This window comes from Melitaea cinxia, chromosome 3 (assembly GCF_905220565.1).
Source record: "Melitaea cinxia chromosome 3, ilMelCinx1.1, whole genome shotgun sequence".
NCBI classification, from domain to species: domain Eukaryota; kingdom Metazoa; phylum Arthropoda; class Insecta; order Lepidoptera; family Nymphalidae; genus Melitaea; species Melitaea cinxia.
The window spans coordinates 9,024,752-9,036,841 of NC_059396.1; the positions used below are offsets into that span (position 1 = coordinate 9,024,752).

Here is a 12,090-nt window from a genome sequence, read left to right on the forward strand (position 1 = left end):
ATTAGTTAAAAGCTCTTTTATCTCTGTATCATTTTATTTTATTTGATTTTTGTTCATTATATTTGTTTATTAGTTGTGCCCGCGATTTCATCGGCGTGGAATTTAACAAAAAAACTTTTGTTTAATTCGAAGAGTTATAAAATTAAATAAATGTCGAAAACAAAAGTAGCCTAAGTTACTCCTTATTACATCAGCTATCTGCCAGTGAAAGTTCCGTCAAAATTGGTCCAGCCGTTTCAGAGATTAGCCGGAACAAACAGACAGTCAGACAGACAGACAAAAATTGTATAAAATGTTATTTTGATATATGTACCGTGTATACATCCATATGCATTAAGTAAAAAGCAGAAATTTTAATATTACAAACACACTTCAATTTTATTTATTTGTATAGATTGAAAACTTGTCGGATTTCATAATTATAATGAAACAACTTTTTCGGATTTTATATCTCTTACATTACACACGTTTCATTAAATTTTTTAGATGGTCAGATATCCTCCCGTGACCATGGTTGCATAGTATTCCAAACGTCGGGGGCATCTAAAAAATTTAATAACCGCGATAAAATCCGAAAAATTTGTTTCATTCTAATAAGTGAAATGCGCGTTAACATTAGAAAACGATTTCATAATAGTTGTTTTATTACTAGTATGGTCTCCTTAATAATTTGATCACTTTATCTTAATATATATAAATCTCGTGTCACAATGTTTGTCCTCAATGGACTCCTAAACTACTTAACCGATTTTAGTCAAATTTGCACACCGTGTGCAGTTTCATCCAACTTAAAAGATAGGCTATATTTTATTTTGATATATTATGTTGTTATTATATTTCAGAAAAAAATAAGGTGATACGAAGTTCGCCAGGTCAGCTAGTCTAATACATAAAATTCTCGTGTCGCGGTGTTTGTAAACTCCTCCGAAACGGCTTGACCGATTCTCATGAAATTTTGTGTGCATATTGGGTAGGTCTGAGAATCGAACAACATCTATTTTTCATCCCCCTAAATGTTAAGGGTAGTCAACCCCAATTTTTTTTTTAATTCTTAGATAAATCATTTATTTTTTATTTTATTATGATTTGGCGTTGAAAAATACATACAGCTCAAAATTTTCACCACCACCAACCCCTATTTTTAAATAGCGTTTAGCGGCAAGACAACGTTTGCCGAGTCAGCCAGTCATATATAAAAATGAATCGTTAAATGTGTTCGTAAGCGTATAACTCAACGCCTGGACCAATTTTACCAATTCTTTTTTTAAAATGTTTGTTGAAGTCCAAGGATGGTTTTTACGGTGAGAAAAATTCGAATAATTTCCGTGAATACCCTAAAAACAGCACTTTTCTTTTTCCCATACAAACGTTTTCGAACTAAAATGTAGTCAATTTGAACTTTATTGCTATTCAATAAAGTTGATGTTAAATAATATATTAGGACGCATTTTACGTAAGTTATTAATGATTAAATTGATCTTATTCGTAGATCGCATTTAAATTTAATTTACATACAGTAAAAATGATATTAACTAGCTATTTCTCAATACCTATTATATTGTTGCGGGGCGTTAACAATGGAAAATTATAATTTTGTCCAACTTGGGAGATAGGGTAGTTTTTATCTCAATCGGACCTGGTAGGTGGCGCTGTTTTCTGTAAGTAGCTCTGAAACTACTAAATCAATTTTTATCAAATTTTGTAAGCATCTGTAATTTTGTCTAACTTGGAAGATATATTAGTTTTTATCTCAATTGGACCCGTTAGGCGGCGCTGCTATCCGTATGTAAGCTATCAAATTTGGTAGCTGTTTTCCGGGCAGAACAACGTCTGCCGGGTCCGCTAGTTACATTATGAAAATATGAAGAAAAAAGTGTTGAATTTAATTGCTAATAATTGTGTTTGCTCGCAAACGAAAAATAATTGTGTTTGCAAACAAACGAAAAAAGACCGACTTCAATTACATCGACAAGTAATACAACGTAGATCGACGAAAAAATAGTGAAGTAACTACGCGTTATGAAAGATTACTCAAAAAGTAGTTATCAGATCTCGATAAAATTTATATGTGACCACATGACAAACATCAGCTTTCGATTAAATTAAAAATTATTAAAATCGGTACACCCAGTAAAAAGTTATTGCGGATTTTCAAGAAGTTCCCTCGATTCCTCTGGGATCCCATCATCAGATCCTGGTTTCCTTATCATGGTACCAAACTAGAGATATCTTCTTTCCAACAAAAAAAGAATTATCAAAATCGGTACACCCATTAAAAAGTTATTGCGGATTTTCAAGAGTTTCCCTCGATTTCTCTGGGATCCCATCATCAGATCCTGGTTTCCTTATCATGGTACTAAACTAGGGATATCTCTTTTCAAACAAAAAAAGAATTATCAAAATCGGTACATCCAGTAGAAAGTTATGCGGTATAATACAACGTAGGTCGACGAAAAAAGCGTCAAGTAAAAACGCATTATTAGATATAACTCGAAAAGTAGTTGTTAGATCTCAAATAAATTTAAATGGGACCAATTGACACACACCACCTTTCGATTAAAAAAAAATGTCGAAATCGGTCCACGCGGTCAAAAGTTCTGATGTAATACATAAAAAAAAATACCGTCGATTTGAGAACCTCATCCTTTTTGGAAGTCGGTTAAAAATGTTTCGCAATCCTAATAAAAAAGAATTATTGCATAGATAAATATTATTATTTTAGCAACAAATTAAGTTCGTGGCGAATCGCTATTTATTTAAATGTACAGACAGTATTTTATGAACGCATATATAATGACCCGGGAGCCAGGTACAAATTTTGTCAATTATTTCCTCCCAATCGAAACTTCGTAAAATGAATTACGTGTTTATATACATAATTATGCATTAGGAATATATATTTATAATATAAATACCTAATGCATTTTACGGAGTTTCGATTGGGAGGAATTTTTTTATGAAAATCTATCACTGGCTCCCGGACAATAATAATCTATACTAATATTATAAAGCTGAAGAGTTTGTTTGTTTGCTTGAACGCGCTAATCTCAGAAACTACTGGTCCGATTAAAAAAAATCTGTGGTGTTAGATAGCTCATTTATCTATCGAGGAAGGTTATAGGCTATATATCATCACGCTAAGCCCAATAGGAGCGGAGCACCAATGAAGAGAGCTTCCGCTCCGTGCGCTACGGAAACAGTTCAAGTTACCCAAAAAATATGTGTGAAAGAATTATTCCTCTTTAAATGATCTAAAACAATGTCCGCGACAATATATCTATTTTTTGACATTGACTCACTATAACCTTTTTATGATAATCAAATTTGGTCGAAATTAATGCATTAATGCCAATTATTTGCCAAATAATTTCATCAACATATTATTAATCCTTATCCAAATAAATGAATTGTTGATGAGTATGATATTGATAGCAGAAGTAAGGTCTCAAGGAAAACTAGCTTTGGCAGTAACGTCGTCAGGAATCGCTGCAGCTTTATTAGCAGGTAGACGAACAGTTCTTTCCACTTTTAAACTGCCACTAACTGTTTCTTTACAGAAAGATAGCATGTGCTCTATTCGTAAAAATAGCCCATCGGGAAAAGTTTTGCAAGACGTTACTTTGATAGTCTGGGACGAATGTACCATGATCCAGAGAGATAGATCTCTTAGAGATATTAGAAGCTGTGATAAAATCATGGGTGGGATTACTGTTATGTTTGTAGGGGATTTTCGACAAACTTTACTGGTAATAGTAAGGGGAACTAGAGCAGATACTGTAGTCTTAAGAGTTCTCTTTTATGGAAGTTTGTTCATACCTTAAAGCTATCAACGAATATGAGAGCACATTTGGGGGGAGTTTGTACAAATTTTCCCTCAAAGCTACTTTTAATAGGAGACGGAAAAGGACCTCATTTTAAAAATAAAATTGAAATTGATCGCGATTTAGGAGAAAGAGTACTGTGTTTGAAAAAGGGATTCCAAAATATTTATACAATTTTTATCTGTTTTTATTTGGCCTATCTGGGTTCCAAACAATAGGTGTTTTATTTGGATCTTTCAGCAGGGAAATGTTAAACTCGCGTCAGGACACGTGAACTGATCGAAAATTCGTAAGACGGAGTGAGAGAACAGACCGCCGGCGCGGTGTAGGAGAGGAAGTGTCCCCTTCTCTTTCTACCATGCGGCGAAATTGTGTGTCTGCGCCTGCTGTTTCGTTAAGGCGGCGCAGGGCGCTTGCGCGAATGTTCGTGTGTAATATAAATTGTCATGTTTGTGTACGATAGCGCAATAAATGAATATTGTATTTTACCACATAAATGATAGTACTTTATGCTGATAATTAAAGCAATTAGTGCAGTAAATTTATTCCCTTAGCATTCCAAAATATCCAAAATGCACAATTTTAATATTCAATTGTTCACTTCTGCCGCCATTCCCGGAGTGCAACCCGTTGTTTTTTTTGGTGGGTCGGCCTGAATACTATAAGAAAAGAAAAAAAAACACTTTGGAAACAGTCGAAATTTTTTTAATATATACAAGTGAATATAGTTTACAAATTTCGTAAATGTATCATGTTAAATTTATTAATACAATTTGTCATTTAATAGAGCTTTTTGAATTATTTCTGACATAGTTACTTTGATGTCTCGACATAAAACTTCCGCTACTAAAACTTTACTATCGCTTTGAACATCGGAGGCCACGTAAGCACCTTCACCCAATATACTTGAATCATTCCAACAGTGGCCCAGCGATACTTGAGATTCACAAATTCTTCCCAATTGTAATAATAAAGACGTTATATCTTCAAGAAGGGAAGGAAATGCTGTACAAATTCTAACAAATGATTTTAATACTGGTTGAAATAGTTCGAGACGCAAATCACTTGGGAGCACGGACAATAGTGTAGACAAAGTGTTTACACACAATCTAGCAATTGACATTGCTTTTGGTAAAGCATATTGAATTGACAAATGTGAAACTAAATCTACAGCAAATATTTGCTTTTCAAGTGAAGCTTGACTTAAAAGTTCTGGAATAAAATCAAGGCAAATGTGCATTGAAGGAATGCCTTGAACTGTGACTTGTAACAACTCTCTAGGATATCCTTGAAAATGAACTAGCTTAGCAAGCGATGGTTCTGATATAAATATTTGATGTAAAAAGGAACATATTATGCTTCTGACTTCTCTTAGTGACCACATAAGTTCTGGTTTAGTTTGATCGTCTTCTGTTTCTAAACAAGCTTCTAATAATATTTGAAGAGCAGCACTTTCCTGAGCTGCTACCAAAGCATTTTTAAGCTCTTCTCTTTCAGAATCTGAAGTTAGTTGACCACTCTTTTCAAGGAGCGGCTTATCTAACAAATGGCGACTTAATTGGCTTCTTGAAGCTGCTAAGCTAGCTTCTAAAATTCGAAGAATAATTTTTAAAATAGGTCCACATCTAAATACTCTAATGTCACAACGTAAAACCTGTAGAGGATCAACTAAAACATTTTCTTGTGTAATTGTTACATTTCTTATATTTCCATTATTGATATCAAGCAGAGCATTAATAGTCATAATCCATAAACATCGTGGTAAAACTGTATTAAGTCTAAGCCAAACTTCTCGATAGAGTTCCTGAATGTGCCTGGGAACCTGATCACCAAGTACACTTTTAACATATCTCACAAATATTTCTGCAAAAGGCCAAATATCTGTGGGATTCTTGTTTAGCATAGCTTTTAAGATTTTTCCTGTTTTGTATGGATTTTCTTCGATACATTGAAAAGCTTCATCTATTGATGCATCTGATATATTTATATCTATTTGATGCCGACATGTATCTCCAAATACTTGGTCATCCATCCAATCGTCCACAAGAGATAATTGTGGGAAATGTGTAGCTAATAATCGAAGTAATGGACTGAAAAGTCCTCCATAGCTCATTTGGTCTTTTTGTGCTTGATGCAATAAGTACTTAATTGGCAATTCAGAAAGAAATGCAGTGGAATAACTTTTTACTTTTCTTCCATTAGCAATAAGGGTTGCAGAATTAGCTAGTCTGACATCTTCATACAGCAGAAGATAATAGATTAGTAGCAACTGAGATGCCAATGTTGGTTTTTCTATGTTTATGTCAGTGGATGATTCTCCATCAGTCTCCATAGCAGTAAAAAGTTTGTTGCGAGCGTCAAAATTGACTCCGAAAATAGAATTCCTAAATACTCTTCGAATTTCTTCTTCTGTTATAGGTTTGTTGAAGTATTCATTAGTCCCTTTATTATTTATGACAAGAATAGAGTTAACATAAACTTCTACAAGAGCAGGCATAACAGGATGGAGGGGGGCAGTACAATTACAAATTTGACTATAAATCCAGTTTTTAATGGGGACTTTATGTTTTGAAAATGCTCGAGATTTGAGTAATTGGTGAATACAATGTACAGGTAAATAGCCAGAAATATTACTATTTAAATTAGCAGTTACAGGTACTTTTACAGCATGTGCAGTTACAACCTGAAATAAATCAATGAAAAAAAAAAAATAAGTAAAGCTTAAATACACTAATTTTTAAATATGTTTTAAATTTACCTGTTCTGTAAAAATTTCTTGCGTGAATGCCTGTTTTATTCGAGCTAAACCATTAGGGCGCACTGGTACACGCATTCCGAGTGTGGCACATACCAATTCACCCACGGCTGCCAACTGCCCCGAGTGGAAATGAATAGCTATCAACAGCAACATTTCTCCAAATGAAGCAGTCACACCTGAATTACTGAAATAAAATTTCAACTTAATTAAAATTATTACGTTTTATTTATATTCTAATTTAAAGATAAAAAAATATATTCAATGAAATATGTCAAATGGAGTTTAATATTGACTAATCTTTAGAGATTAATCTTTTAAGAACTTTTTTTTGGTATCGCAGGGGAACCCATTTACGGGGGATATCTAGGACGCCCGGGTAGGCAGTTCTAGACCGTATGTCGACTTCAGCACTTGGGAGTGCAATACCGACCAAACCCCTGGGGGGAGCCTTCAGCTGCTGTAATTGGAGGCTCCCAGATCTGCAGGGAACAGGATCCCTCCAGCGACAGGCTGGCCTCGGCGAAAAGGCCAGACTTCTCGTCCATGGGGACTACCCGGCTCACCTCTGAACAATCCCGACGACGCTGTGTCTAGCAGGACCGGGTTTCCATCCCGGCCCGACACTGGCACAGGGGCGTTACAGGAGACGCTTAAGTAGCGCCTCCTAAGCACCCCCATTCGCCACCTGCGGAGGTAGACCTCGTCGGCGGCTTCCTCTCTCACCCGCTCGCCATTCTCCTTCTGGGACATTACTGTCTCGCAGAAGGAGACCATCGCCTTCCAGGACTCGTAGTCGCGCAACATCGCGGTGATGGCACTCAGGAGTGACAAGTCAACTCCGAGGACTGAAGTCAAATCGCGACGCAGCGCCTTCCATCTCGGGCACACCTCGAGGGTGTGCTGGGCCGATTCCACCGCCGCGCCACAATCGTGACATTCAGTCGTCGGCTCCCTGTGGGCCGCCCTACACAAGTAGTCACTAAAGCACCCGTGCCCGGTGAGAACCTGCGTCAGACGGAAGGTGAGGGACTTGCGCTTACGGCGCATCCACCGCTCTAGGACCGGGTGCTAGGCAGCCGTTACGCGTGTGCCATACGGCTGCTCTGCCAGATCCTCCCCCCACCTCCGCAAAAGTGCTTCTTGCCTCATCCGGCGCACCCGTAGGATCCAGTCCAACGAGGGGTTCTCACCGAGAGCCTCCCTACCCAAGACGTATGAGTAGGTCTCGGCAAGGATCTCAGCCACGATCTCCAATGAAGGGTCGCCGGCTAGAGCAATAGCTGCAGGCCACGATACCGTACGGTACCTCCGGATCGCCCTCACCGCGATGATCCTCTGCGCAGGCCACAGCGCGGCCTTATTCCTCCCAGTGAAGCGATCCGCCCAAACCGGTGCACCGTACGTCGCCATACTCCAGCAGACTCCAGAATATAGCTGCCTGCAGGCGGCGCTGGGTTCTCCGAGGTTCGGAAGGAGTCTGCCCAGTGTACTCGCCACCTTCACGACCTTCGGTCCCACCATAGCGAAGTGTAGGCCGAAGGTCTACCCTCCGTCAAGGATGAGTCCCAGATATTTTATATAAGTCTAACAAAAGTTTTTATTATAGATAGATTATTATTTCAAAATAAGGTTTCTTGGTAAGTATTGAAAATGTATTGCTTAAATGTTGATAAAAAATATTTTAAAGATTAGTATAATTGCCAAAAAAATTTCAGTCAGTCAGTTCTGCATATTGCAGTCCACTGCTGGACAGAGGCCTCCCCAAGTTCGCGCCAAACACCAACAATATTTTTAAAGTATATAATTTATGTTACCTCTCAAAATATGCTTCTTCTTTAACAAGCCACTGCACCCATTCAATAGCCTTTTTTTCATGTTCTGGAGCAGCTGAAATACATATACATTTATATATTTTTTAACTATGTTAGTAAATATGTTTTACTAAGGGTATGTTTTTACCTTAATTAGAATTATTAGAAGCTTTTTAGTGAAGAAAAAGAAGTATATATCTTCGGTTTAATAGTAAAGTGACATTAATCAATAATAGTAAATTTTGCAATATTTATTTTTTTTTAATTAAAGTTTTTACTTTTATTAAAATAAATTTTTCCTTATAATTTTTATATTTACATGCAAGTGTTATATATAATTTTAAAGGTATTTACATAAAGATTAAGATATTGTTGTTATTTATAAAAAAAATATTAAAAAAATGGCAGAGTTATGTTTTTCTACAATCAATATGGTGATGACCGCAGAATATCAAAATGACACTGGCTTGACATGTAATTTTATAAAGTCTTTTATCCATAAAAAAATAATGTTGTTAACACTCTTTCCAACAATAACCTTACATATAGAAAATTTTGAGAAATGCCATTTTTCAATTTAACCGATGACATAAACTATATACATGCATTATTGTACTTTTTATCTATTGGATATGCATTATTATTTAGAAAACATTATTGGCAACCATTGAAACATACTCATATATTAAATGAAATACCAACCCATTAGAGATGGACAAGCCAAAATCATACAAAGACTTAAGGATACAAATCGTACACCAGCTGGGGTAGGAGGAGGTTTCTGTGTAACTAATCGTAATAAACCTGATACTTCATCATCTTGGAATTTAATTCCTGCTATTCCCCTTAGAGCACAGTATAATCTCAATAAAGCAGAAGCATCGACACCAGCAGCTGCTTCTTTTAATCTGTTTAACAATTCTTGTCGTAACTTAACTAATGTGGTATTTCCATCACCTTTACCTCTTTTATGGGAATTGCGCAAAAATGTAGCAAACCATGCTCTAGATGTTTGATCGGACCCTAAGAGTAATCCAGATATGAAAGAAACCTAGAAACAAGACAAATAAATTATCTAAAGAAGTATTAAAAATATGATTTGATTAAATTACAATAAATCTTTTACCAGGTCTTCTGGGTGATGACTCAATGTTAAATTAATGACTAAAGACGGTAGTCGTGAAGCAAATACAGCTTTTGCTCTTACTGCAGCTGCAATGTATGGACAGGTGTCACATAAGATTGCAAGAGTTTTAGCTCTTATACCACCTTCTTCACTTCTTTCAGAATTAACTACAAGTGAGTCTGCCACTAAAATAAAATATTTACATAATTTAATTGTATTTTCTTTGTGATAACAACTTTTGTTCAAATGTTTTAAATTACCTTCCAGTAAAGTATCAGGCATATTTGCTACAACCCAAGAAATAATTATAGGGCCTTTATTGACATAAAGTAGCACTTCAACAATTTCACATATATTTAGCAAATTAGGTAATTCTGCAAGACTTATACAAATAACATCTGTGATTTCCTCAAGATAAACTTCATTATCGAAAAGTTCTGATGGTTTGATAGAAGATTCTACATTTGAGTTTTTATTTTGGTTATATTCAGTCAATTGTGCTTGCATTTGTAACAATTCTGAAAGAACTAAACGAACTCTCCTTGCTGAGTCTGACTGCTCAAAATCATTTGCTATGCCATTAACAATGTTTTGAATTAGAAAAGATTCAGTGGCTTGCGAACCATTCTTCTGACTGAAATATAAAATATAATATATATGGCAAAATTATAGTAAGATGGTGCATTGTAAATGCATATTAAGCATTTTGGTAGTAATAACTTACCGCATTTGCTGTTCTTTCTTTAGGTCAACTTCAAGTGCATGAAATTCAATAGACAGAAGTGATACTATAAAATTCACCAAATCTATTCCAGATAACAGTGTAAGTATATCTTTTTTCGCCTCCGCACAGTACCTAGTTACATCTAGCGGCGCTATAAGAGCCATACGGACTAGACATGGTATAATTGGTCTAATTTCATCTGATGAGCACTTAATTAATGTTGGTATATCAACATCTTTTAAAGCTTTAAACACATGTGGTTGTACCGGTTTCATAAAAACTTTATCCATTAGTAAATCGCCTATTAATTAAACACAAATAGAAATATCATTAAAAAGGTTTTACTGACTCATTTATTTTTAAACCTTGTTCCTTTTGTTTCAAACAAACGTATTGGTATAACTTACTTTATAAAAATAATTAATACATAGTTACATACAAATCAATTCTTCGTTATTACTTTTTTTAAGTTATAAAAGTATGCAACGCAACAGTCAAGTCGCTTTACGAACTTACGCCTGTGGCTTACGCTTAGGATCAAAGCTTAGGATAAGATCAAAGAGTAAAATAACTTGCTTATACAGATAAGATTCTTAATTTCTGACACTTGTCAAATAAACGCAACTAGTGAGGAACAATCGATTAACTATTATTGCAATAAAATTATTCGGAAGCCTAAATAGTATTGTTATTAACTTTCTTAAGGGGTTATAGTTAAGTCTAGCGCTGGCCGTTATTTAACGTAATCGGTTTCAGTAACTAGTTACGAAGCTAATAACCATATACGTAGTTTCGCCGATACGAATGTAACGATTATTTTACGTACGCAGTTTTTTTGCGTACGCAGTTTTATCAAAAACTTGACACAACGACCGGCGCATAAGCGTTTTGCCTAATAACGTAATAGGTTACTAATATTAATCATTACAATACGCAGATACGCTTACGCGTAGGATAAAAAGAGATGGCTATAAGTACTATAGATGCATCTTTGTTTTCGAATATGCTCATGGGATTTTGTACGTAATTGACTATGAGCTTAAGTTTATTTTAATACGCACAGTTTTTTTAAAGAAATTTTAATTTCGGTCGTGTTTCTTTTTAAATATTTTCGAATTTACTATTTAGCATTAAGTTAAGACAGTTGACGAGTGATTAATTATTAACGATTAATGTTATTGTCTCGTGTTGAAGTATATACTAAAATAGTATGGGTTTTTTGTTGTATTTTTAATTATATGTATGTATGTATGTATTTCGAAAAATAATTAAAAACTGTACATAAAATCAAATGAACTTCTAAATACGCCTGCATCGATTATTATGACTATACAATAATCAAAAAGTAATTTAAATAACATGTTTTGCAGCCAGTCGTAAGCCTGGATAAAATATAAAGGGAAGTTAATTTAATTATACTATCCATCAATATTAACGTACGTAACGGCATTCGTATATGTTACAAGTTATAACATATAACTACTTCATAACCATAATACAAACAAAAGTAATATAACGTCGCCGTCCCGTACTGATACTGTATACAAAAATAACTAGTTTCGAAAAATAAGCAGTTTCGAAACTAGTTACGCGTATCCACGAAACTACGTATAACCGATTAGACATAAAAGACGTTACGACCCACGACTAGTTAAGTCGATTATTTATAACCTCTTCACCCAATGCTTTAATAACTTTTTTTTCAAATATGTCGATTTTAATTTCCTTTGAGCTGTTATAACGGTAAAGTTCGTGAGGAACAACAAACTGGCGTTTGGCGTGTTTTTTTTTTTTCGAAATAACTTACTGTTGGCCCTAGTGCTCCCGCACACACACAATTAAGTTGGCCG

At 35.2% G+C, this 12,090-nt stretch overlaps 1 protein-coding gene across 1 annotated transcript; it reads right to left on the reverse strand.

Moving 5' to 3' along the window:
* Positions 1–4,510: 4,510 nt before the first annotated feature.
* LOC123669148 (integrator complex subunit 2) lies at positions 4,511–10,825 on the reverse strand. The gene is made up of 7 exons (XM_045602781.1): positions 10,241–10,825; positions 9,777–10,150; positions 9,517–9,701; positions 9,093–9,441; positions 8,394–8,466; positions 6,580–6,763; positions 4,511–6,504 (listed from the first exon to the last, which is right to left on the reverse strand). The coding sequence occupies exons 1-7, from the start codon at positions 10,528–10,530 to the stop codon at positions 4,585–4,587; spliced, it is 3,375 nt and encodes a 1,124-aa protein (XP_045458737.1). The 5' UTR covers positions 10,531–10,825; the 3' UTR covers positions 4,511–4,584.
* Between the last annotated feature and the right edge of the window lie 1,265 nt (positions 10,826–12,090).

What these genes read in the sequence shown, in the direction of transcription:
- LOC123669148 (XM_045602781.1), bottom strand. Translation starts at nt 10,530, where the DNA reads ATGGATAAAGTTTTTATGAAACCGGTACAACCACATGTGTTTAAAGCT. An exon ending in GCCTGATACTTTACTGGAAG is followed by an intron (nt 9,702 to 9,776) that starts GTAATTTAAAAC and finishes ATTTTATTTTAG; the next exon opens with TGGCAGACTCACTTGTAGTT. An exon ending in GGCTTGTCCATCTCTAATGG is followed by an intron (nt 8,467 to 9,092) that starts GTTGGTATTTCA and finishes TATGTATTTCAG; the next exon opens with CTGCTCCAGAACATGAAAAA.